Source organism: Strix aluco, chromosome 1, assembly GCF_031877795.1.
Source record: "Strix aluco isolate bStrAlu1 chromosome 1, bStrAlu1.hap1, whole genome shotgun sequence".
Lineage (NCBI taxonomy): Eukaryota > Metazoa > Chordata > Aves > Strigiformes > Strigidae > Strix > Strix aluco.
The window spans coordinates 25,946,634-25,974,033 of record NC_133931.1 but is presented as its reverse complement, the minus strand read 5'-3'; the positions used below and the strand labels follow the sequence as shown (position 1 = coordinate 25,974,033).

The window sequence follows — 27,400 nt, the reverse complement described above, 5'->3', positions numbered from 1 at the left end:
ACGCTTACAGCTGGTCCACATTTTTCTTGAAATCCAGTCCCCAGAACTTTAGTTCACTGGAACAGGTTACCTAGGGAGGTTATGGAGTCTCCCTTCTTGGAGATATTCAAAAGCCATGTGGGCATGGTCCGGAGCAACCGGCTCTAGATAGCCCTGCTTGAGCAGGGGGGTTGGACCAGATGACCTCCAGAGGTCCCTGCCAAGCTCAGCCATCCCATGGGTCTATGATCTGAGGCTTTGCTAGTGTTACAATTTTACCAAGGTTCAGTGAGGGTTGAGTATGAACCTGCAGTGTGCCCAGGTGGCCAAGAAGACCAATAGTATCCTGGCTTGTATCAGAAATAATGTGGCCAGCAGGACTAAGGAAGTGATCATCCTGCTGTGCTCAGCACTGGTGAGGCCACACCTCGAATAATGTGTTCAGTTTTGGGCCCCTCACTACAAGCAGGACGTTGAGGTGCTGGAGTATCCAGAGAAGGGCAACGAAGCTGGTGAAGGGTCTAGAGCACAAATCTTATGAGGAGCACCTGAGGTAACTGGGATTGTTTAGCCTGGAGAAAAGGAGGCTCAGGGGACAGCCTCGAGTTGTGCCAGTGGAGGTTTAGATTGGATATGAGGAAAAATATCTTCACTGAAAGTGTTGTCAAGCACTGGAACAGGCTGCCCAGGGAAGTGGTGGAGTCCCCATCCCTGGAGGTATTTAAAAGACATGTAGATGTGGTGCTTAGGGACATGGTTTAGTGGTGGACTTGGAGGTGTTAGGTTAATGGTTGGACTCAATGGTCCTAAGGGTCTTTTTCAACCTAAGTGATTCTATGATTCTGTGAGTCTATTTAAATACACATTTCAGAGAGGGAGGAGGTGAAGTTTTTGTAGAAGTTCAGAAAATTATCATTAATTTGAACAACACAAATATTTCCCCTGATATGGTGTCCTGAAGTCAGTGAAATTTATTCCCTTGTCTGTCTTTTTTAAAGCATAAAGCTCTGGTTTAGGGCTGACATTTTGAGATGGTGGTGGTTTTTACAATTCTTACAGTAGGATTAGGACTTTGTTATTGATTGATTTAACACTTGCATCGCCTACATGGGATAATATTAAGGAATAATCTGTAAAATTACAGTTCTTTGAAATCATCCTCTAGTTTGGGAAAGGGAATGAGAATGGGAAAAATGCTTGACTCTGCAGAAAATAGAATTGCCTGAATTGGAACAATGTGTGAACAAAAATATGTTTTATTAGCTGCGTGCCTACAAGTTTTCATTCTGTACTTGACCCTAGCAAAATGACATTGTCTATAGCTGGGCTAATTAAGACGTGTGTTTCTCAGCCCTCCCTCTTGTCTATGGATAAAATACCGACTGCTACAGCTGCTCTTGTGGGCCACTAGCTCGTGCTGAGGGCTATGCCTTGTGCTACAGCAAGCAATACAGAGAAAAAAATTCTTAGAGGAGCGTGGTTAACAAATGTTTCCATGTGTGCAATGCCAGTACATTAGAAATCCAGAGACCATGTAATCTAAGAACTTCTGCTAGCTAAAGAAACCATGTGTCATATTATTTTAAATACTTTTAAAAACCCACAAAATTTAAATGAAGTCTTTTCCCTCCTGGGAATGATTACCTCTGGCAATTTGTCCAGCACATACTTTTACTGTGGGGTAAGGCTGCTCGTAAATACAGGTCTTGTGTGTCAGTGGATGTCTCTATCTGTGGGTAGTCTTTTCTTTAGTATCGGATCCCTGAGGACCACAGTTAAAAAATGTTTGGAATTTCTAGCTTACTTCTTGCTTTTGGTGCTGATTTTTTCCGTGTGATGCTGTCCTCTTCCATCCTATGTGAAATGTGGCCTTCCTGAAGGCAGAGATCAGGGGTTTCCTGTATGAGACATACGTACACCCGGTGGGTGTTTCTTTTGATAGTGGTGTAGCCCTTAACAGACCTGAAACCTCAGCGCTGTTTGTTCAAGTATGCAATCATTTTATGAGGCAGACAACATGTGTTTCTCATATGTACTTTTCTACTCCCCCACTTTCCTTGAATATCCAGTGGTTTGAGAAAATTAACCAAATTCGTGTTTGAGCTGGAAGAATTTTAGGGAGTTTTGATTGCTTACCACTTCCACTGATTTTTAAGAGAAATATTTTAATAAGCCTGTGGTGGCCAGACCCAGTACAAAGCCCTAAACCTGATTTGGTAAAACTGGCACCATTTACACCGAATTTGTTGAAAACAAAAAGACCGAATTTCACCCGAGTCTGGATAAGTATGCACTTAAAACAGTGTCACAGCAAGTGGTATAACTGACATAGTATTTAATATGCATATCTAACTAATTAAAAGCTATTATTGAAAGTATTTTTAATTAGTTGTTAACTGCATTTAATCCACATCGAGCTGCCAAAGTCTGTATCTATACTGAATTTTTTGTGCATGTGAGAGGATGAATGTGATGGGCAATTCAGTTTGTTTACAAATAATAATGGATAAGATCTTAAACATTCCTGATTAAAGTTTATGAACAAGCTGTCTAGAAATCTGTGCATCTTTTGCAGATAATGACTGGTACCTCTGCCACGTGACACTCCTTGCCCCAGAAGAGGAACTTCTGTCCTGGGGCATGTACCCATACCCCTACCTGGCACGTGTCGATCCAGATGCCCGAAAAGGCACTCTCATCTACCAGCTTGTCGCATATTACGGTAACAATGAGAACACCAGTGCTGGGATAACTTACACACTCATTGCAGGTAGGTCTATTCGGAAAAACATGATAAAATTCTGTTAAGTTGCAGATTTTTCTTAACAATCTCCCATTTTATCATTTCATTGATAGATTTTTCCCTTGGGAAATCCTTAAAGATACAGTGGGTACAGCAAGAAGAGACTGGAGGTGCTTTAAATAAAACGGTTATGTGGGTGGGAATCCTTCTCGCTGCCACTTTCTTTGCTTTACTTCTATTTTGAAATCGATTGCAGCCTTACCGTTAGCTTAAGGCTCCATTTCTCATCCATTCTTGTCTCTTTTACACTGCACCGGTCAACAGAGCATGGTGTGAGTGAAAGATAAGGTGCACAACTAGAGAGGAAAAAAGAAGTGCATGCAAGGACATAGGTAGATGATTTGAGGATAACTTACCTTAAAATAGTGAAGATGCAAATGTTCTCGCTGTGGGGAATTTTTCAGACCAGCTTTGTGCACATATTGATAGGTGGTGAAGAACGATTCCGAGTAGATAAGGATACTGGCGTTATCATGACGACTGGCTTGCCTTTGACGTGGAACAAGGAGTACGTGGTTACTGTGGAAGCCACCGATGAATATGGCAACAAAACCCCCTACGCCTCCGTTTCCATCCTGGCAGGCTCCCGACCTCCACAGTTCACTAACATGTCCTACAGTGTGTCTGTCCCTGAAAATACTCCAGCAGGAGAAAAGTAAGTTGTACTTTGTTAGGTGAGCTCCCTGCCTGCAGTCTGAGAGGAACTTCGCAGAGCACAATAAAGTGACATTTTTGTGTTGTTGCTTCTCAGGCCTATGCATAACTGTTTGCCTCTTACACTTTCAAAATAGTGTTGTGTTTTCTAAAAGAAATGATGCCTTTTCTGGTGTTTGAGAGTCTCCAGTGTGGCACATGGCGTAGTCTGGGATACTGGAATTCTGCTGAAATTATTATTTTAATGCTCTTGGGGTCTTACTGCATTGCATCATGAATTAAAACAACCAAACTCCTGGCTACGCATCTCCTGGAGCACTTCAGATATAAATGAGTGCTGGAAAAATACTGTGTTTTAATTAACCAGATTTGGAGTTGTTTGTATCCTGTTTGACTTGTATTTAAATTTTTAGAACGGCAAGTCATTGCCAGACTCTTGAGATAACAACACCCGTGTGAAGTGCAAATAGATACAGCTAAGTCTCCAAGGAGCTCTGCTGTTGCGTGAAGGGTAGCTAAGCCAAGCCACAGCGGGGAGATGCTGCCGAGCTGGCTCTGGTTTTATTGTCACTGTTCAGCTGTTTGAGAGCAGCATGGGCTTTTAAGGCTCCAAGTAGCAGGTGGAGCAGTGCCATAGGGCCTTTAAGGAGCAGGAAACCTCAAAATAAGCTGATGAAGTAGGAAAAATTGCTGGAGATGTGCCACTTACTCCTTAAAAGAGACTGAATGAGGAGGAGGAGGAAATTTTTCTCCTTCCCTGGAGCTTTCACTGAGACAAGCTTAAAGTGTATTGTCACACCGGCCAGAGACTGGTGTGAGATAGAGCTTCAAAACATAAGTCATGGTAGGGAGGTAAAATGTTCATTTCATGTCCTGGCAAGGTGGACAGCAGGATCTGGAAAGGCCCTGTGCTTTGTTGGTTTCCCATCCATCTCTGAACCTGCTCCTTTTCTGAATATACAACTTCAAAGAAAGTCAAAACTGTAGTAGCTCATTTATCTCTAACTGAAGCTAAACCAGTAACTGCTGTCAAGTATTTGGAAGGGTACAGTCAGGAAGAAAAAAGTGTTTTCATGTTAATGGGGGTTGGAATGGGTTGTTACCCCAGCCCTGCTATGTCAGGGGATCAGTTTGGTGAGAGAAGAGGGTGGGTGGGCTCCCTGTAGTATGGGGATTTCCAGTCTGAATACAAAGCTGAGCCCACCATTGACAGAGAATGAGCAATTCACCTTTCCTCATCCTCATCTTCCTCTTCTAGGTGCTCAGGAGACACGTTTTGTTGTTGTTGTTTTGAAGCAAAGGTTATTCTCTCATTCTTTACAGAATAGCAGTTGTTGAGGCTGTTTCTTTCCAGAGCCAGCCTCTTTCGTACACTCTGCTGACGAACCCCAGCGGACTCTTCAGGGTGAGGCAGGAGAGTGGAGAGGTCAGCCTGACCCACCCTGTGGACTACGAGAGTGAGCACCACCTCTATCACCTCTTACTGAAAGCCATGGAAGTTGAGAGCACTCTTAGCAGCGTGGCTGAGGTACATGGATCACTTCACTTCCTACCCACTGTCTCTGCAATCTTTGTTACCTTGTTAGCAGGACCAGTTACACACACAGTGAAGATGCTCAGGAGGGAGGAGGCCTTATGGTCCTGGCAGAAGGCTGGGCTCTGAGCTGGGTTCAGATCTAGGCTCTGCAAAATACCTCTTGCTCTTCCCCTTTGGCTTTGCCTCCCATCTACTTAAAAGTGGAGGAGATAATACTCCTCTGTGTTACAGGAGTAGTGCAAGAAAAAGTTTAGCATCAAAGGTGTAAGGACAGGACAGCAGCAAAAACAATGATTGCCCAGGCAGTGTCCAGGATGAGGCGCCCATTTTCCTAACTGTAGAAAATAAAATCCCCTCTCAGCACGTCCTTTTATCTCAGGTCATGGTCCATATCACCGATGAAAATGACTGTTCTCCAGAATTCCAGCACTCCATTTACAGCAGAGACAACATTCCCGAAACCATTCCTGTCGGCACATCTCTACTGCAAGGTGAGGACCACCCCCGTACCTTTTGTTTCAGTCTTGCCACAGACCTTCTAGTTTGTGTTACATGTTCATGTTCTCACCGTGAGGAGGTGCTGTCTCTTCCACAGCAGGCACTGCCTTTGTAAGATGTGGATAGTAGCTTTCCTGGAGGTCTGTAGATGGCTTTTAGGTACCCTGGAAGTAGAGTCGTGAGTGTCTTCAGGTGAGGACCACTGTGCTGTGCCCAAGGAGGAATTTTGTGGTATTTCAAGAGCAGTTGAGGCAGCTGACAGGTGCCAATCCAGTAAGTCACTGGATTGCCATAGCTTGTTTCCTTTAAATCTGGTGGCTGTCCATTAAGTCAACTTGCTCATCTTTTTGTGTCCTGGAAGCAGCTGCAAGTAGTTTTTGTTTTCTTAATATGTTAAGGAAAAAAAAAGAAGTTTCTAAATGGGCAGCTAGTTTTATCAAATAGGTATTAATGCTGTATAATTGACTTACAAAGTGTTAAAGGAGAAACCTTTGGAAAGCCTGTGAAGTTTTATATTTATGGTTGTGGCTTACCAGTCATCATTCCAAGTTTGTTGGGTTTAAGATGGCCACATATCACTTGCGCATAAACTCTGAGGTCACAGACAACATATTTAGATGCTAGAATCCTACTGAAAGATTAGAGCTGTTGGAAATCATTTTAAGCCTCAAGTTCCAACCAAAACTTCAAGGTCACTCTCAAAATACTGTGGCTGCATAAATAAAGACTGAACTTGGATGATACTGCACCTTTTGTCTCAGTCTTCAGAGTCCAACAGACAAGGAACAAAAGTCCATTCTCCAACCTGTTTTACTGGTGTCAATTAAATGCCTTCAAAGATGTCTTGAGATCTGAAGTAGTCTGTTATGATGTGGTACATGCCACAGATGTGTTCTGCCTAAAACTGGGAGAATGCTTACAGGCTCGCTGTCAGTATTCAAACTGGAAGTAGGGACAGATACTGGGGTAGGTAACAAGAACATGGGCTGAGACCTCAGGGGGTTTATGAACCATGTGAGAAATGGGTTAGTGCCAAGGCAAGACTTAGCAAAAATTTACATGTCTAAGACATGTCTTTTGAAGACGACAATGTAAATTTCCTGAATTTGAAGCTGAACACATGCAGGTCACAGTGGTGATAAGAAGCTTAGCTTCCCTTGCATAGTGACATGCTGATAACACGGCTGCAGGGACTGCTTTCTCTGAACACTTACCAGGAGAGTTCAGAGCTTACTGTGGCTCATTTTTCGGTTTAATGGCTCTTGGGAAGAAATAAGTTGATTGGAACAATCAACTCCTAAAAATCCCTAAGCATGTGATTTTTGTTAAAAAGATGAATGCTCTTCTCTCCAGGAGACTTGTAAAGCTGATCAAAATTCACCCAGTCGTGGGGAAGAAAAGTATGCCCCATGTCCAAAGCAAACAGAATGGCAAACTGTGCAGTATGGTTTGCAATTGCATTCCGTTTGGTTGTCTTGCCACACAGGGTACATTTCAAGAGAAAGAGGCTTCTTAAAAAAGAAGATGTGGGGTGGAAGTATAGTGACAGTGTCACATCCCGCTCAGTAAAAATGGGTGGGTGAATGCTCACTTGATGTTGAAAGGCAGATCAGTGTTGGTAGCGGCTGCAAGGAAGTGGTACATGCAGTCACCTGTAACCTGTGCTGAATGAGTACTGTGCCACTAACTCTGACTGCCAAAGCAAGTACCATCTCAGAAAAAGCAGCTCTTACCCTGACTATAGTTCCTTGAGGGGTGGGATGTTGCAAGATCAGGATGTCCCACAAACAAAAAGAAATGCAAATTCAAGGCCGCCTTTGCCATTCTGTGGCTGATTGGTTGCTATCAGTGAATGAAAAATATACCAGGATATATGCCATTTGTTAAAACTGTTGATGATGTAAATGTAGATTTTAGTTGTCAACCATTTTTATTTCGACACACTTGAAGTCTGGCTTGTATCATGTTTGTAGTGCTGATGCTACACTAGCTGAGCCAGTCTGTCTACTTAGTCATTACAGGCAGATATATGCTCACTACATGTAAGACGTCTGGATGAAAACAAGCTATGATCTAAAAAACAAGAAGGTATGCTCTCAGCAGGGATTAACGTACTGCTTCAGCTGCACCACTGTGCTGGCAGAGCAAGGCTTAGAGTTGAAGCTGGCAACTTTGTGCTGACATACTAGGCTTTGAGCTGGAGTTAGCTTGCACTAAGCTAGCTCAGAGCATGGGCAGAACCAGCACAGACATGCTTGTGGTTGCTGTATGATCCTCGAAATACCTTTGCAATGCAGATCATTTTGCAGGATGGAATGAAATGGAAGGGGAATGGAATTCCCAGTTGCTATTGGAAAGTAAGGCCATGTTTTTATCATGTACAAATGTCACATTCCCTATTTGCCAGAAAACATCTGGGGGGAAAAAAGTATGATCCTTAGCACATAAAATGTATTTTTGTGAATGGTCACAATGTCTCAGTAGTGACCCCAGATTAAATCAGAACTTTTCAAATCAAATATGTTTTTCACTTTCTGCATGTCATTCTAAAAACAATACTGAACCACTAAATTTAACAATTTTAAGTCACTTTCAGTCTTTCTTGAGTTCTGATATATTTTGTCTTTCAGTACAGCAAGAGAGGAGTGATTAACTCTAAAATCCTTGCTTTTGTAGTATGTAACACACCCAAACATTTATTCACAGCAGGATTTTGAGAGATGTTAAACAAAATGTTACAACCACCCTAAATGTCCTTTTAAACTGAGATGAGTAATTTTCCACAGGTAGAGGTAGTTGAGGTTTTTTTGCAACTAAGTAGCACAGCATTTCAGTGTGCTTTTTCAAAACTTTCTCTTCCCCTACCCTTTTTGAGTTAATGTTCTGATGGTGATGGGTCGTCGTTTCTTCATCTCAGTTTTGGATGATGCTGTAGCTGTCTGCAAGGGTGTCCGTGTACTGCAATCACTGATCCACTTCCGAAAGGCTGTGTGCTACTGCAATGGCTGCATCTGTGTCCTCCTGCTAGAATAAGGAGTTTGTTTAATACCAGTGTGGGTATGAGTTGAAGCCTCATTGTTTGGCTAGAAAAATGGCAGGGTAATTAAAGAGGTGATCTCCTGCTCTTAAAAATCACTTTTGATAATACATTGTGAGCTCTAGCTCTTTGTTCTGCTAATTTGCTGCTTCTGAGCAGATGGGACACCCAACATACTGAATAAACACTTGCTGGGGAGGAATGTTTAATCACTCTTTGTACCTTGAAGCGCCAGGTAATTAAAAAGTACTTTAGCTATAACATAGCTGGGAGCTAATTAAATTTGAACGGCATCCCCAGAGAGAGTGAGGACACAGTTTATGACTGATAATGTTCTACCAACATGCATATTGATTGTGTGGTAATTACCAGTGTTGACTGCTATTTGTACAAAGCTTGTTGTGTAGTATTGGGATCACAGCTCTCTTGCAAGCCCGCCTTGCTGCGATCGCTCAGCCTGGGTTGGAGGAGGGGAGGAGTTGTTTTGCTTTTTCACTCCCAGCCTCCTGCGGAGTTCCCAGACTCTTGCCACAAAAGTAAGGCTTTTACAAATAAAACAGATTTGGGTGATGTCTGTTCTCAAAAAACCAAAGGTATCTGAAGCTGACTTGATAGGAAATAGCATAACCAAACCTCTTCTGCAGCATGACTGTCCTGTTAAATGTGTTCTCCAATAGTTCTTGCAACAGACTGCGACTCTGGCTCCAACTCTGAGATCACTTACTTCATCCAGAGCACTGATTTTTCCATCACACGTCACGGGGTCGTCAATTCTAACCAGAGGCTGAACTTTGAGCGAGCAAACCATATGTATGAGTTTGTGGTGATAGCTGTTGATAAAGGACATCCCCCTCGGACAGGGACAGCGACTGTGCGCATTCGAATGGCCAATGTGAATGACGAGGCTCCTGTCTTCTCCCAGTCCATGTAAGCCAGCTTTAACACCTGCTTTGGTTTTTATAGATGCTGTTCATACGTGTAATCTTAATAACACATGGCTAAACAGTGTTTAGTGCAATTGTAACTACCAGTGAAATCAAGGGGTAATTTGTATGAAGAAAGGCTTTAGAAGTTGGCCCTTCATTTCTAGATTGTATAAAAAAAATACACCAGTTGTGATACCAGCATATTGACTTTATATTTATATATAGAGAACAGAATGAATAAAAGACCTAACTCTATAGGGAATCATTTTGACTGTGTTGACTTCTGGGTCTCAAAATGATTGTCCATGTATAAATATTTGACAGATAAAGATGGTAGTTAGCAAACATTAAAACATAATTTTATCATCATCAGATTGTGTTATAAGCTAACTTCATGAGGCCCTGTTTCCTGAATGAATACAATTTCTACTTTTCGGCATAAGTTTAAAGTATGGATATGTTTTAAATACAAACCATAAGTACATTAACTTACAAAATTATACTGGTTTACATCATCTCTGTAGTATCTGATGCTTTCCATTAGTAGATAGGGACATAGGAAACACTGCATGACAGATATTAGTCCTGTTTCTCATCTTTAGGAGATAAGTGATCCTGGTCTGCAATGTAATGTAGTACGGGGCATATTGATATCTTCCAAAAGATCCTTGGAAATCACATATACGAAAAATGCAGGATTGCAATCCTAAAATACAAATTGTATGCCAGACAAAGATGCTTGAAGTCTTGTCTTAAGCTGATTAAAGACTGCATGATTGCATGCCCAAAGCTTAAAAAAAATTACATTCATAGTGAATTTCTAACCTTTGGCTGATGGTTAACATGGTGATGGTTATTCTGATACTGAATGTGCTGCCACTGCTCCCTTATGTCCATCAGTTACAGAACTTTCCTTTCGGAAGATGCTGGTCCCAGCACCTTAGTGGCTACTGTTCGGGCAAAGGACCCTGATGGAGATGGGCTGCTATATCTGATTATGGGAGGCAATGAGGAGGGCAACTTTGAACTGGATAGTCAGAAAGGTAAGGAAAGAGGTTTTAGAACACTGTTATTTACTGTCTAATATGTATTGAGTCTGCTTCACCTGTGTGTCAAAAATCATAAGAAAGCACCCTATTTATATAATCTGCAAATGGGGATGCTTCATATCAGTGAGAATTAGCTCTTTGATATGATGCTTTTTCTCCAAATATCAACCAAAATTTCATGTCCTGGTCCAAGGGCTGTGCAGTTTAAGATGAATGAATGCAACCAAAGTACAAACTGAACCAACAATACAGCAGCAGAGAAGTGTGATGCTCACTTGATTTCGTTTGTTTGTTTACATGGTAAAATAAAATGACACTTTATGCTTCCAAATTTAGGTATCATTAAACTCCGCAGAAACCCACCACCCAACCTGAAAGGGCCACAATACACACTGAACATCACTGCGATAGATGACAATGCCTCAGGGGGACCCACCCCTCTCAGCAGTTTTGCTGAGGTTATTGTAGGAGTTAATGACATTAATAACAACAAGCCTGTCTTCAGAGAGGTAAGATGTCTTTCTGTAGATATTCTTTTCCCACCCATAATTGGGGTTATAGACTTTCCTTGGCTACTGGAGATTGCCAACGGGCTGAAGGGACTGTGTGTGCAGAGCAGAATGAATCTGTAAGTGAACACACAGCCAGCTTTCTTCATACTTAAAGTGTAAAGTTTTCATTCTCCTTTTTCCTTCATCTGCCTTAGAGCTTGATTTCTTTGTGAGTATAAGTAATAGAAGTGATTTTCTTCAGCGTTCTTCTCAGATATGCTGGAAAAAATATCAACACTGTGCAGCAAATTAATGTGGCTCTGTGTAATATATAGCATTGGATGTTTGGGTGTATTTTTAGTGCGCTTACTACAGTGACAGCACATGGGTTCTGGAGAATCAGCCTCCAGGCACATATGTACTACAGGTAGAAGCCTATGATGCAGACCTTGGCGTTAACGGAGAGGTGAAGTATGGGCTCATGCACCAAGACGGAGCTTCCCTGGGCTTCAGCATTGACCCAGACACAGGTTAGTTTCTTTCAGGTTCCTGAAAAAAAAATGAAAATGGCGTTATATTGTAATGAGAATGCCACTGTATGAGTGTGTCCAGCTGGACTCATGCTTTAATGGTGTAACTGCAGGGTTAGCTGTAACAGCTTGTGGATAAACACTGAAAAATATTCAGAGTATATGGATAGCCATGCACACAGATTAAATTAAGATGATAGAGATTTAAATGACAAATTAAGTAGGGAAACAAACCCCAGATAAATAGGAAGATTAAAAGCTATTCTGTATCAGTTATCTTACTATTGGATCAAGTGTAGCCATAAAAATGCAGAGCAGAATGTGTGACTGACAGCTTGAGTTTGTTCATCCCTTCAGTGTGGCCATGGTTTATTTCTCATCTCCTGCACAAATAGGAGGTCCAGTGCAGTGCGTATAGAGGCAAAACCCTCATACCAGAACAGGGCAGTGACAGACAGTCTCGAAGGATTTTAGATGAAGGAGCAGAATCCTGGTCCCTAGCATAGTATGTACATAGGTCTGGAAGTGGCCTCCAGAAGGCCAGTTTAAAGTCCCCCAAACAGAAGAAAAGATCTGAGACAGAGAGAGACCTGGTCAGTGGGGAGGAAAAGCTGTATACTGGGAGAAAATTGTTCAATTTATTAACTGAGCTATATGATTCTACCCTGTTTTAATCTGTTCAATGAAGCAGGCTCCAGCTCCCATAGTAGAGGTGACTGGTCACACCACTCGTGCCTTCTGTGCTGTGACTCTTCCCCAGAGTAATAACGATCTGTCTTTGAAATATTCAGTAACTTGGACTATCACTGGAGTAAACCTAAGAGATGCCTCTTGATGAGGAAGAGAAAGTCCTTCTGTGCTCCATGAGGAGTGAGGTAACAAGGTACTGAGACTGAAGCTCCTTATCAGGCAGTAGGAGAGAAAGCTGTTGATTTCTGGCAGTATGTGGCATGTGAGGAGAGGAGAGACAGGAGAATTGGAGTTGGTATTGTCCAAGACACACGCTGTGCAGTTGGTGTGGATTAAGTTTGATGGTTGTGCTGCATGCAGTCAGAGCTTCCTCCTGTGTGGGAGAAGTGCTGGTCCCTTTCTGCAAGTTCAGTCCCAAGGCTGTGACACGCAGAACAGGAGGTGTCTGTGTTCCCAGGAGTCATCACAACCACACAGAGTTTTGACCGGGAGAAGCAGAGGGAGTATACGCTGTCTGTTACCGCTACCGACCAGGCACAGGAACCGCTGATCGGCGTGTGTCAGATCACCATCCTTATTGCTGACGTCAATGACAATGATCCCAAGTTTCAGAACAGTCGCTATCAGTGTGAGTTTTTCTTAACTACCTGTTCCAGTACCACAACATGAACCTGGTTAGTAGTTCCTTATAACAGTGGTCAGTTTTTCAGGTGACCAGTCTTCCTTTGCTGCTAGCTAAGCCAGTTAAAGCTTAATCCATCGTCAGTGTAAATATGCAGAATTGATCACTGTCCTCTTTATTCATTGCAATACTCTTAAAAACATTGACAGTCTTCACTCCTACAGATCAGACAGATCTTAACCCTTCCCTTTGCAGCTTTTCCCTGCCTAATTTTTCTGCAAACTGAATTTTTATGCAATGGCCCAAAACACAACATGACATCCTAGCTGAGAAGTCGTCAGCCCCAACTAGAAGAGCAATTGTCATCTGTGTCTCTTTGACACAGCACCTCTGTTTGAATAGGCTGGAGTGGTATTTATCTCTTGTCAAACAACCCAAAATCCTTGGCTTCTAGACTGCGATTGGCTGTGAACCCTGATGCCTCCTGTAACTGTGCTGCTGAGATAGCTCTTCCCATTTGTCCTGGTGCCATTCCCTTTTTCATCCCCACATGATGTGCTTTTCATCAGTCTTCCATTTAATTTTGCTTGATGCTTCTCCAGTAAAATCCTGCACTTCAGTACACTTGGACCCTCTACACTTGATGTCACCCACAAGTGATGAGTGTACTCCCTCATTGCTGGACTGGAACAGGCCCTTCCTAGCATAACTGCCTCAAAATGGCAAAAAATGATTGATGATGCACATGGCAACAACTCCATTTTGGACATGTTTTGCCAGTTCTATGGAAATGTCATGTAGGGCAAAGTTACCCATGCCTTATTAAGCTGAAGATGGCTCAGAAGTCAGTCATCTTTAGTATCACAGAGGCCAGCATTTTAGCAGGATTCAAAAAGAGGTTGGATGCTTGCATGACAGGATTTTTACAAGAAGTGACCTGCTAGGAAATAGTCTGAATATACATCCACATTTCAGAGTTACGCACAAGGACAGAAAGAAAATTGTGTTGCACCTTTTAGAGTATTTGGAGTTACTCCTTTATGGAGTAGTGACTAACTCCAAGTACGAAACGGGTTAAAACGTGCAGATTAGGAATAGCTATTTCTGCATTTCTACCAGTGGTTTCTGCAAACCTGGCCAAAGCAGCTCTGAGAAGTCAGGTGGGAGTGATGTTCTGCAGAGAAATATTTTCAGACAGAGCAGAGAAGTGCTTGAGGTAAAGGTAATGCTTGTGCAAAGATGAACCTTTCTACTCTACCTTCAAACATGTCTTTCAGATTAAACTGCCTGGGATTATTTTTTTCAAAAGTAGTGAAGCTGAGAGGTCACATTTGGTAATTATGGTGACTTCAGCACTTCTAAGGAATGGGCAGATTTTATTCTTTTTTTATGAACACAGAGAACCAGCAAAGATCCTGAAACAAAGGTAGTCCTCTGGGATGGGGAAACAGCAGATAACGAGGTCATTTTATGCATAGCACTTTTCCAGCAGCTATACATAAGTAATCAATGTTTGCACGTCACAGAATTAAAAATAGCTTCTTCTCTAACAAGATCAAATGCCATTAGTCATACATTTCTATTCTTCCTGGAAACTGCTGGTTCTTTATTCCTCTGCACTAGGGTGTTGGTCAAATCCCTGATTTAAGCCATGCATTTTATCATCTGTCTGCAAAACAGAAATTAAAGAAATGCTTAACTCTATGTAGTAAGTCTAAGACTTATGCCAGCAGCAAGCAGAAGTACATGAAATGAGAGAGTATAGCCCTTCCAAGTAATTTTGTATTTTTTCTTACAATGCTATTTAACAAGATTTGACTATAAAGGCATAAATTTAAACACAAAAAAGATATTTTACAGTGTTTCTTAGCAATAAATTCAATTTTCATTAATCTATTTTAGTGCCAGTAAATCTCTTCTGAGAGTAGCTTTGGCTGTTACTGACATACCAGGAACATGAATCCTAGGCCAACTAAATGTCCTGGGGGACAAGGGAAGCTAATTAAAGCTCAGATTTGTGTTCATGGAGCAAGCTGTGGTAGTGGTTTAAGATTTTACTGCCCCACTGCCACAGACTGTAGATATTAAGGAAGAAAACCAAAACAGAAAACATGGCCACTCCACATCATAAATAGTGTGCAAATCTGATTGTCCCACCTCAAAAATGCTAAAGGAGGCACATACAAGGGAGAACAAAGGTGTGAAACAGTTTCTGATCAAGTGATTAACTAGACTGACTGGGTTGTCTAAATCTGACTGTGACAGCCTCCCCACTGCCAGGGCCGTTTCAATACACTGAGCTGATGGAGCCTTAGTGCATGGAAATGGCTCAAAAACCTAATCAGGCAAGCACTCATAGATATTTGAAGGAGGAATTGGGGCTGGATGGCTGAGGATGGAGGGAAGAGCATGACCAAAGTCAGATCAGAGCAATCTAAAGACTGGGGTGTGGAAAAGAGGCAGCCAGCAGGGATGTAATAGCTTTAAATAAAATTATGCGTTGTGGAAAGGAGGGGAGTAGGAAATGACTGCTCATGATTTCCCATCATTTTGTTGGTGTCCCTGCTAAGAATGAGGCTTTAGGAAGACAAAATGAATTACCTTTCTGTGCAATCGGTACTTTGCGACTGTGCAACTCTTTGTCACCAGATTTTTAGATCATGTTTATGAAAGCAGGTTCAGAGAAGGACTGGTCTGTCTAGGACTATGGACACAAAGGCACAGCTTCTGTCTCAGGTGGATTGCTGGGAACAGGGAGTGAAACCTAAGGAAAGGGGCGCATATAAAATGCTCATTGCACCTTGCCCTGGGCAGCTTCTCCAAGACGCTGGGGTGTTGGGGGGATCTTTCTATGACCTGAGTCTTCCCGCTTCATGGTTACCTACTGCCTCCCACTGGCGATGCTGCTGCTGCCACTCGCATTCAGGATTCATTCAATTCACACAAAATTCCTTTTGACGCCAGCCAACCTGCTTTTATCAGCAGCTGAGCCCAGCAGCCTGGGCTGTGATCCGAGGCAGCGGGTGGCGGATGGCTGCGGGGATTGCCAGCGCTACGTGGAGAGGCAGTAAACCTGCTTCACTGGCAGCTGGCTTCACAGCCCAGCGTGTTAGGGGAAAGGGAAGGGGAAACTAAAAGGGGATGGTAGACACTCTGTTAGTGACGATATCTTCTAACCTGCCTCGTTACAGAAACATTTAATCTCACATGAAGAGATTTTTTTTTTTTTTACAGTATTTCTGTTACATGCAGCCTGGTAAATCAGAGAAAGACCTGCTGACAATACTTCTGTCTTTTCAAAGACTTCCTCAGCGAAGACACTCCAGTGGGGACGAGTTTCCTCCATGTTGCAGCTCATGATAGTGACCAAGGTGTGAATGCTGCTGTCACATACTCAATGTTAGAGCACCAACTGGAATACTTCCAGATCAACCCCAGCACGGGCTGGGTATATGTGAACCGCCTGCTATCCCAGGTAATGTGACTCTGTTTGGAACAGAATAACCTCCAGCCCCTCAAACCCATTGCAGAGGGTTAATTGCAATCTCTTGATTTGTACAAAATGGTTTGCAAATAGCCTTGATCTTCTTCATTTCACAGACAACGCCCGTTAATAACTATATTGTAGCGACAGATGGAGGGAACAGAAGCAGCACGGTGGAGCTGACGGTAACTGTCACTAATGCACTCAGCCAGCCACCCCGGTGGGAGCAGAGCAGATACTGGGTAACCATCCCCGAAAACACCATTCGTGACACCAAGATAGTGGTATGTTAAAAGTGCAAATACTTCCTTCCATTTTCTTTTCATTTCAGCTTCTTCCTCTGTTGTGCTTTGGATCCATGTTAAGAGTGCATGGATGCCCACTCTGCAACCTTACTGGGTTGTGCTGTTTCCTTAACAGCCTTCACAGCTGCGTACCCAGTTAGTGTTTGTCAGGATTACCTGTTGCAGAATAGGCTGGAGTTTCAGCTAACAGAAGTTTTCCCAGTGACTTCTTACACCAACAGCGCTCAGGGTGTGCTCCTGCAGGCAGCAGCTTTGACTGAGAAGCAAGAACCGTGCCCTGCCTGAGTGGGAAATCCTTGAGTGTTCCCAGCAAGGGGCAGCTCCTCACTCCATCCTCAGTGGACCGCGCTGCCTGCCTGCATCTTTCCTACAGCTTTTCTCAGTTTAGCACTGCAGAATGGAACAGCTGTAGTTTGCTTTGGGCTCTTCTAACCCAAACCAATTCCTTTTTAACCTGTACAGACTTATTTTTTAAGGTCTCTTCCATAAATTGCGAGATAATTCCTGCCTTCCTCCTCCTGCATGCAATATCCACGCACTTGCAAACAACTTAGGTTTTGTCTGTATCTTGCCTGGTAAAATGTACAACTCAGTGGAGAAACAGTCTCCTTTTGGATTGCTTTTGTTTAGGAAGGAGGAAAGAGGAGTTATTTCCTTTAGCCAGTGATGCAGTTCTTGCTTGGCACATTTACAGACAGGTAAATTTACTGTTGATTAAAAACCTGCATCAAGTCTAAATGTCATAAAATGAAACTCAGCTCTGTAAACTGTTTCTCTTTTGTCTGTTATCCAAGTCATACAGGCATGTATGTTCTTGGAGAACATAGATACATGTATGTTCTTGCCGTCAAACTGAACATTTAGCACTTGCAACCCTGTGCTTCATGAACATATGTGGTGGCTCTTTACTTTTTCAGACCATCAAAGCCACATCCCCCCTTGATGATCCCAGGGTTACGTATAATCTGGAAGAGGGTCAAGTTCCAGAGACTAACATGCCAGTTCGTTTCTATCTGAAGCCAAACAGAGCTGATGGATCTGCTTCTCTTCTAGTCGCTGAACCACTTGACTTTGAGACAACTAAGTTTTTCACCCTGACAGTCCGGGCACAAAACGTAGCAATGACTCCTTTAGCTTCCTTTACCACTGTTTGTGTGAACATAACAGGTAAGCTTTGCTGATGTTAGAACAGGTCATTCAGAACAATATTCTTGTTATTTTTAGTATAACACCACGAATTAAGTTAACATCCATGAAATGCCAAGCCACCTAAGAACACTTTGTACGTTTCTATACTGTAAAAGTCATGCAGTCATTAAAAAGGTCTATTTGAGATGATTTCTAAGTACAACTATCAAATGTGGAAATGTGATAGTGCAAAAATGAGCTGTCTGAATGTTGACACAACACTAGTGCCTGCTTTTATAAATGTAATTGGAAAGATTTTCTTTTGATAGGAGGAGAAATCTAGCAAATGTCCCCAAGCTATTGAAAGGAGACAAGTATTACTGGAAATATTCTGTGCTATAGAAAGAGAAACAGCCCAGATAGATTGGGTTTGTGTTTGATATCTGTTTAGGGGTTTTTGTTATGTTCAGAATTTTCTATTGAACACTTGAGATTAAAACTCTAGAAATGAAAATGGAAGTGTCCTTACAATAGGCGCAATTTAAAAAAATTTGATCCAACCCTCCTTGTAGTAGGATCTTTTCGTAAGGCTCTACTCCTGTAGATCCACATAAAACTATAAATCCGATTTTAATCCCTGCTTTTTGAAGCATTAGTGGAATTACTTTTGATATGTAGACATTTAGATGAAAATATGGATAAGTGAAGTCTCCAGCACAAATATTTTTCTTGCTCACCACCATGGAAATGAGTGCTAAGTGCTAATCTGAATGGGAATCCAACTTCCCTAATTTACTTTATTACAGAATTGTCCTGTCTTCCACAGTCTACCAATGCAAAAACCCTTCAGCTTTGTAGAGCAAGAGTGCTCCAAGTCAGGGTCTGAGCATCGTTGTAGATTATGGACTCTGTCCCAAAAGATTTTTCCTGTAGTGAGGTTATTGGTATCAGAATTTGCTCATTTTGCTCACAAGCAAAAATCCTTTTTTGATAACTTAGTATTTCATATGAAAAAAGGTTTACACACATGTGTATGCATTAGTGGAAGAAAAAAGCAAGTTAAACACCTCTAAGAGAGAAATAACTACCAGAAAGTTTTATATGCAGAATTTACGCACAAGCACACAGAAAAGGAAGTCTTTTATAGCATCTTATTTTCCTTACCTTGCTCAGTGAACTTGCTGAAACTTATCTCTAACAAGACATATTCTCTTCAATAAAATATGAAAAAAAGAGCCTGTTAGAAAAGAAGATTTCACAGATGATTATGCATATAAGAGAGAAGGAAAACTGGGATTTACAGGAGCTCACACTGACAACTTAAAAAAAAAAAGTAATTTAAGACATCGGTCCTGCAAATAGTTGTGTGTCAGAATCAATGGAGTCGTGTAGCAGTAGTTAAATTAAATGTGTGCTTAAGAGTTTGCAGAATGAGATATTAAGAATTTTGTCTGCTCTTCATAAAAACAGATGGATCTGAGGAACCGTCATTACAGCTCCTCTGTTTTGGCACTGTGCCACGACACAGGAAAATGACTTTCTTAAAATGTGGCTGTTAAACTGTGAAACATGCAAAAAGATGTAGCATTTCTGAGTTTACTCGACTTACAGACAAAGAGGAACCCAAACTGATTTGTCATGGGTTGAGCAGGAGGACCTGATTCCAGAGCAGTTTAAAGGATCCGAGTCAGTGCTGCCATAGTTCTCCTGCCTGTCCCTTGTGCTCACCTGGTACTACACAGCAGTTTTAGGGAGAAAATGTGTCAGCAACTGGCCCTTCAAAACACTGTACATACCTTTTGCAGGAAGCAAGGAAGACAAGCAAGGCCAGCACTGATGTAAGCTTAACATGGCTTTGCCTTGTGCCTTATCTGAGCTGACTGCAGATGGCCAGCACTGGGGCAGCCCTTCCTTTCCTTCACCTGCACAATCCCACTGTGTGTCTTGTGTTGGATCTGGTGATTACACAAGCTGCAGAGCATGTCAGATCACAGATATACCTTTTCTCTCCAGAAATTTAGTCTCTCTCAGAGCAACAAGATGAGCACTGCTGACACGGGGCCACGTGATCCAGCTCGTGGAAAGGGGGCTCCCATGGCTTAGAGCAGGATGACAAGAGTGGGAACATAAGCATGCTTCCTTTGGCTATTGGCCAGTAGTTAGATGAGGGAAGGCTAATGTTCAACTGTATCCTAAATAATCATTAGGTCCTACAGCCTAACATAAGTCTGGCTATACTGCCCTGCAAAGGCCAGGAAAGACTGTTTTACACACATTCTTTGTCAGCTCTGTAGACTCTGCAATTTTAATTTCCATTGTGTGTTAATCAGCCCTTAATAAAATGCTGAAATTAACTACTGCTGTAGATAACCAGCTCTTTACAGACTGTGGATGAAAGGCCTCCTGGTCCTGGCATTCATGGACTTCCTATAAGAAGATCACTGGTCAAATCACTAGCTAGCATCTTAGCTGAGATTAGGCCACTGTCTCCCAGAAACTGCTCAATGTCTATAAAATGACTTCTGATAGCTGCCATGAAAATGGGAAGACCCAAAGCAGGATTGCTTCTTAGTATGAACAATGTGAGTTCTTTTTCCAAGCAAAATTATGACTGGTAAAAGATACAGTAAAAAAATAAGTCTTTAAACATTTTCTTACTGTGGTCCCCATCACCTCCTTTTGCAGATGTCAATGATAATGTTCCATTCTTCGTGTCTTCTAACTATGAGGTGTCTGTGCCAGAAGGAGCTGACGTTGGCACATCTGTGATTCAGGTGTTAGCTACGGACTTGGATTCTGGCCTACATGGAGAGGTTTGACCTTACATCCAATTCTTTTCTTCCCAATAGGCAAGTTTTACTATTGTAACTAGTGAGAGTGCACAGACAGCAGATGACAAGGGTAATGAGCCACAAACACTTCTTACAACACTTCTCAAGCATTTGTCTAGCATATGTCTGATGTGCATAATATGGGATGCAGGCAGAGAAGATGCTGTTCACAGTCTTGGGATCCTGCATCATAACAGCTTATCCTGATCCAGCAACCGTGACAAAGCACTGCTGCGTGATTCACAGGTTTGCTTCCATGACAAGACAAGTGGAGGTGTCTGTAGAACATGTTTCCTAACTCTTGACTCTTCAGCTCATTATTTACCTGACCATCAGTGATTATGGTCAGTTAAACATGGCCATTTAAATATGGTCAATTAAATAACATTTAATTTCATCATCACTGGTCAAATGGTTGGTCAAAACAACGTATGACCATCACTGTCATAATGACCCAACCCTAGGAAAAAGCAGTGTTATGAAGGAAACTGCTCATTTTCTGTGCTTCTTCCTGAGCATTTTCAAAAAATCCCACTAGCTCTTCTGAGAGGCAACTCTGGCTAGTGGAGATCTGCTGTTCTGTAACTGTCATTTTGCATCTTCCGAAGAGCAACCTGTCTGGTGGTGCTCTGGGCTTGACTTGGGGGTGGAAATTTTTTTTTTCAGAGGAGGAAGCCAAACCTCTGTTAAAGGAAAAATATGGATAGCTTTCATCAGTGGAGGTTTTCATTTGTTCAGTGCTGTTGAATGGGACCCAAACTCTCAGTTAGCCCCATTTTTATTTTTTAAATCAGAAGCACAGTGGGTTGCTAGGAGCTGGGGAAACACCAGGGAAGATATTATTCCATACATTCTCTGTCCTGTTGTTCATGATCCTTCTTAACTACTCCTACTGGCCACTGTTGGAGATTAAATACTGGGCTTGATGGGCCTTGATATCACTAGTACAGATGTTCTTCTGTTTGAGAAATCTGTTTTTTTTGTATCAAAATAGGAAAAAGACTTAGAAAAATTATGTCCAGATGAACTCTTTCCTCAGAATGTTGCTACTTTGTAGACAGACCCAGGAGTCTACTAGGGAAGGGGGAGGTCACAGCACTTGGACGTACAAATGAAAGTGAAACATGCAACCTCTCTTAACTATTTCCTTTTCAGGTTCACTACTTAATTTTGAAAGATGCTAGTGAGGATTACCAATTTTTCACCATTGAACCTGAGACAGGAATTATTTCCACCCATGCATCTTTTGACAGAGAGAAAAGAGCCTCTTACTTGATTGAAGTTCAGTCTCAGGACTCTTCAGAATCTGCTAGACCTGGTGTTCATGGGCAACCCAACACAGGTAAAACTAGTAAGAAATTATATATTGGGTAAAAGATACCAGAGATTGGGTTCCTTAACTTTTCTAGACTTGGGGGGTATGTGAGCTGTCTGGAATATGACAAGGTATTCCACCTCTGTCATTTCTAGTCTGCATGTTCCTCTTGCATCTCCTTCTTAGACACAGCCTATGTAAGGATTTTTGTCAGTGATGTGAATGACAACGCTCCAGCATTTCCTCGGTCAGTGTATGAGGTCAGCATAGATGAGGACAGAGATGTTGGAAGTCCTATTGTGACAGCAACAGCAAGTGATAAAGATGAGGGTGAGTGGACCCTGCATGTCCTTCTGTATTAGTGTGTGTTTTGTGTAGGGCTACTTCCTTCATAGACAATCTGAATTCAGGAGGTGATTAAGCATTTCAAGCATTTGTAAAAGTGAGGAGAGAAGTTCTGGACACATGGGATCATCTTCTTTTATGAGGTGCTAAGGTTCACAGTGCGAAGGTAAAGCTAACTGGCAGTCTCTCTGGGGCAGAATGAAATCACCTGGAGTCACAACCCTGCTGTGACTTCACAAGAGTAACATAAAAACTCACTCACTTCTGAGAACGTGCTTGCTTTGTGTTGACTCTGTGCTTTCCAGATCTCCCTGAGAGTCAGTTTTACTTATTACTATTGCAAGAAAACCAAACCTGTATGCTTTTTGGTGAGTTAGTGGGTTGAATATGCTTGTGCAAGAATCTGACAACAGTGAAAAATGTGGGATGACATGACCAGAAATTAAGGCAGGGAGAAGGCAGGAAAAAAGGGAAAGCCAGACCTCTTTTTGGGCTCACACTTACATCAACTCTGATGGTGTGAAACTGCCCCTACAGTGTGGTGACACCAGATGGGTTGAGCCAGTCCAACAGCATGCACCACCAGGCAGTTCCTGTCTTTGCTTCTGCTGTGGCTTTTTTGCTCCTTTCATGAGCTGGTCCAGCTCAACTTGCTGGAGAAAAACAAACCCATTGAAAAAAAGAAGGCAAGCTGGTGCGTTGGTGACAGAGCCCAAATGAGCACCAGAGGAACGTGTTGCTGGGAGGAGGTGGGAGCTGACCATTCCTTTCGGTGGCAGTGCTGTGATGCCTGTGCCTCTTAGTGCCCATGATGGAAAAGTAAAGAGGCCATTTAAAACCAGCTCTGCACTTGAGAGAATTTGGAAAAAGCAACTAGCAAGTGATGCTCAGACTCATGCTGCAAAGGCAGCCAAGCCCTTACAAGCACTAATGTTGGGCACATGCTTTTCACTTTTTTGCTATCCATGTTGCTCTAGTCTTCTCATCCACAGTTGACTCACAACTTAAAATGGGAATATTCTTTCTACTCCTGGCAGTTCACCTATTTAATTTGGGAAATTACTTTCTATCCTGGAATGCAATGTCATGTATTTTTTTCCTTTTCAAATAAGTAAACATGAAGCACCAAACCATTTTTTTTTGTTCCTAAATGTTTTGCAGCAAACAACTGCTGTTGTACAGGTCAAATGTTCTTCTGAGATGAAAAGAGATTTCTTTTATATTTTAGCACCATCCAGTGGTTTAAAAAAAAAAAAAAAAGTTAAGGAATATTGACATTTGAAATGGGAGGCTTAGGAAACATTGAGCAAAAATAGCTTCTAGTATTTTAATAGTACTTTATTTTTTTGTTATTGGCAAATCAATACACAGTAAATTAGAGGCACACAATTCCTTCATTATCAATAGACAGGTGCTTCTCTGTGACTGCAAATTATATTTGGAAATATAAATACAGACCTAACCCCCGATCTACCATACACAAACCCTTCAAATTACATACATGGATCATTGTTTGTGGCTGTGTCTATGTTTTATCTCACAGGCACATTGTAAAGTCTGGGCAAATAAGGTTTCTCTTGGATACATGTCCACTGTGTATAGCTGGATTGAGCATTCAGAGAGTGGACAGACAGTGGTCGTCTGCTTTCTATTGTAGGTGCAAATGCCAGACTAAGGTATCAGATCACATCAGGAAATGTGAAAGGAGTTTTTGATGTGGAACCTGAGGTTGGAACTGTCTTCATTACTCAGCCTCTGGATTATGAACAAGAACAACGTTATGAGCTCCGGCTTGTAGCTTCTGATGGAAAATGGGAAAACCACACTCTTATCATCATCAATGTTGTCAATAAGAATGACGAAGCACCAATCTTCACTCAAAATGAATACCAGGGAGGTGTCTTGGAGGAGCTCACAGATCTGCCTGTACTAGTCTTAAAGGTAAAACAGTTTACACAAAGTAGGGCAAAACCTGGCTTTTTGTTCACCTCAATCCCATCCATTCACACAAATCCAAAAAGATAGTTTCTTTAGGGTGGGTGAGCCCTGACATTAAGATTTAGCTAGCAACTTTCTGTAAAGAAGAAAATAAAGAAAGCCTGGTTGAATTTGCATGGTGGACTTGTTCCCTTGACCAGCATAAATAATGGTTGGACTCAATGATCTTAAGGGTCTTTTCCAACCTAAATGATTCTATGATTCTAAACATTGAAAAATGTGATGGCTTTCCTTTACAAAGTGGAGTTCACATATTTTGAGTAACTGTAAAACTTAGTGGGGTTGTCACATGTACCTCATGCATCCAAGTCACGGACTCTGGCTACATTTATACTACCAAATAAACTTTACCAGGGATTGTTCTTTGACTCTGGAACTCGATCATCTTCATTGTTTTGTTGTTAGAGCAGTCCCTGGCATGAGGACTGCTTGGTTGGCCCAACTAGCAGTCTCCCAAACAATCCCTGGATGCAAATCAGAAGTTGGGAGTTCTCTCTGGCCTGTGCTGATAATCATCTTTGGGTGTATGGTCACCCTGATTTTGCAGCCTTCTGTTCACTCAGAGAGAAACAGTCCCCATTTGCCTTTGTATTCCAGCTCCAAAGAATTTCACAAGAAACATTTGCTCAGCAGATCTGCTATTACTTTCACTTGGTTCTTCCTGCACTTATTATCTCTTTCCAGAACATACTGGGAAGTAGAATATAATAGTCTGTCTAAACATGATCTCTGTTTAAATGGTTTCTCTAGGCCATGCATGATGTTTATTGAAAGAGTACTTGACCTGAATGTCTCAAACCAATAGATATCTGCTGTTAAAATGCATGGTATTTATTTTGCTGCACAATACCCCCTGCTATCAATAAAAGAACAGTGATTTCCCCTTTTTTTTTACATATACACTTACCTGGTGTGGCTTGTTCCAGGTTTCTGCAACAGACCCCGACCAAGCGGCTGATCAAAATGCCATTAATTATTCCTTGCACGGGCAGGGGGCCAGTAGCGAATTCAGCATCAATGAGAACACAGGTGAGATCAGCGCAAATAAAAGGTTAGACCGTGAGAAGCGATCAACGTGGCGCTTTCTTGTTCTTGCAACGGATGAGAGTGGAGAGGGACTGACTGGCTTTGCAGATGTGATCATAGAAGTGACAGATGTGAATGACAACGCACCCCTTTTCCTCTGTGTGTTGGATGGCTGTTTCACGGGCCACATCCCTGAGGATTCTCCGGCAGACACTGCTGTCATGGAAATGACAGCAGTGGACCTTGATGACCCAAAGGCTGGTATGAATGCTGTACTAACATACAGCATCATTCAGAATGTGCAAAATGAAATTAATCTGAACTTGTTCTCAATTGACTCAGTTAGTGGCACCATCTATACAGTGCTTGGGTCGCTGGATCGGGAGAAGGAGGACAAGTACCTAGTAGTGGTTGAGGCCAGAGATGGAGGAGGGCTCACTGGGACAGGCACTGCCACTATTTTGGTGACCGATGTAAATGATCATGCTCCAGTCTTTCTGCAAAGGATCTACACGGCATTTGTCTCTGAGAATGCGAGTATTAACACTGAGGTGGCAGTGGTGTGTGCTGTGGACAGAGATGAGGGAGAAAATGCCATGGTGACATTCAGCATCCTTGATGGGGACAACGACCGCAAGTTCTCCATAGAAACAGATGAAGTCAACAACTGTGGGTTTATCCGGCTACGAAAGCGAATTGACTTTGAGAAGCCTCATGAGAGGGTGTTCAATTTGACTCTGAAAGCTGAGGACATGGATTTCTTCAGCATTGCTCACTGCGTGATCTATGTGGAGGACTCCAATGACCATGCTCCTTTCTTCTACCCCCACTTCTATGACGTGGCTGCACTGGGGGAAGATGTGCCAATTGGCACCAAAGTTATTCAGGTTTCTGCTGTAGACTTGGATTCTGGCCTGAACGGAAGGTTTTCTTTCCACCTGCTGAACAAGTCTGACCCAGGTGGCCAGTTCTCTGTGGCTAGTGATGGGTGGGTGACAGTTGCAAGACTGCTGGATCATGAGACAGTGACACGGTACCAACTGGTTGTCATTGCCACTGATATGGGGCAGCCCCCTCTGACTGGCAGTGCCACTGTTTTAGTGACTCTGCAGGATGTAAATGACAACGGGCCAGAGTTTGAGGCTCATTATAACCCTGTGGTCTGGGAAAACACAGCTTCTCCACAGGTCATCCAAATGAATGAAACCTCTACGTTGCTGTACGCTAAGGACCGAGACACTGCTGCTAATGGAGCACCTTTCTCCTTTCACCTTCTCAGTGATTTTGATAGTCTGACTAACTTCAACTTGCAGGACTTCCACAATGGAAGTGCCTTGCTCACTGCACTGCGTACCTTTGACAGGGAAGTGCACAAGGTGTTCTACCTGCCCATCCTGATCACAGACAGCGGGATCCCGCCAATGAGCTCCACCAACACACTGACAGTGAATATCGGGGACCAAAATGACCACCCACATTCTGCTGGCTACATGGAATGTCTCATTTACAGCTATGATGGTAAATCACTCTTAATGCTTGCTTCCAAGTGTGACAGTAAGGTCAAAGGAGCAGCTGTGAGATTCACAGGAGAAGTCTGTCCTGTTCCACATAAGCTAAGATCTTAGTAGAGGTGCTACTGAAGTTTGCTCAAGCCTCACCAGAGAGCAGTAGGTGTGTGGGGCACAGGACTCTGAGCCACTTGGTTTGTGGAAAAAACTGAGCCATCCTTGAAGGATGAGCATAGCTGGCTGCTATTCTGTGCATGTTTCTATCAAACTTGAGTAATGGTCTCATGTTTGGAGATGCAGTTCTCCATCAGCATTAACATTTCAGGGAGAAAAAAATTAAAAAATTCATAATGTTGCTGAGAAGTGATGAGTCTGAATGCTGAGAACCTTCTTCCTCCTCCTTAAACCTTTTTCCTCCTCCAGACTGAATTCACTTTTAGTCAACCCACTTAAGCTGAACTCATGTGTAAACTGCCTGAGACATTCACACAGGCCTTCAGCTGACAAATGCTGTTAAGGGGGAATTTTCTGTGAATGTTGGCTGCAGGCAGTGTGAGAGAAGCCTCCTTTCCCCTCTTGCTTTGGCAATTAGCTAGCAGTTCTCTTGTGATCCAGTGTCCCCACATAATAAACACAACAGCAAA

At 42.4% G+C, this 27,400-nt stretch overlaps 1 protein-coding gene across 1 annotated transcript in view; it reads left to right on the top strand.

The window, feature by feature from the left end:
- LOC141919671 (neural-cadherin-like) overlaps window positions 1-27,400 on the top strand; it is a 59,700-nt gene that overhangs the window by 13,170 nt on the left and 19,130 nt on the right. Inside the window, exons 2-18 of the mRNA XM_074815701.1 lie at window positions 2,555-2,749; window positions 3,212-3,437; window positions 4,760-4,964; window positions 5,353-5,464; window positions 9,186-9,435; window positions 10,335-10,477; window positions 10,820-10,992; window positions 11,336-11,504; window positions 12,652-12,822; window positions 16,119-16,291; window positions 16,417-16,584; window positions 17,523-17,772; window positions 20,419-20,546; window positions 21,720-21,906; window positions 22,066-22,209; window positions 23,882-24,165; window positions 25,149-26,766. Coding sequence (XP_074671802.1) covers window positions 2,620-2,749; window positions 3,212-3,437; window positions 4,760-4,964; window positions 5,353-5,464; window positions 9,186-9,435; window positions 10,335-10,477; window positions 10,820-10,992; window positions 11,336-11,504; window positions 12,652-12,822; window positions 16,119-16,291; window positions 16,417-16,584; window positions 17,523-17,772; window positions 20,419-20,546; window positions 21,720-21,906; window positions 22,066-22,209; window positions 23,882-24,165; window positions 25,149-26,766 — 4,531 coding nt within the window. The 5' untranslated portion in view covers window positions 2,555-2,619. The remainder of the gene's footprint in view (window positions 1-2,554; window positions 2,750-3,211; window positions 3,438-4,759; window positions 4,965-5,352; window positions 5,465-9,185; window positions 9,436-10,334; window positions 10,478-10,819; window positions 10,993-11,335; window positions 11,505-12,651; window positions 12,823-16,118; window positions 16,292-16,416; window positions 16,585-17,522; window positions 17,773-20,418; window positions 20,547-21,719; window positions 21,907-22,065; window positions 22,210-23,881; window positions 24,166-25,148; window positions 26,767-27,400) is intronic.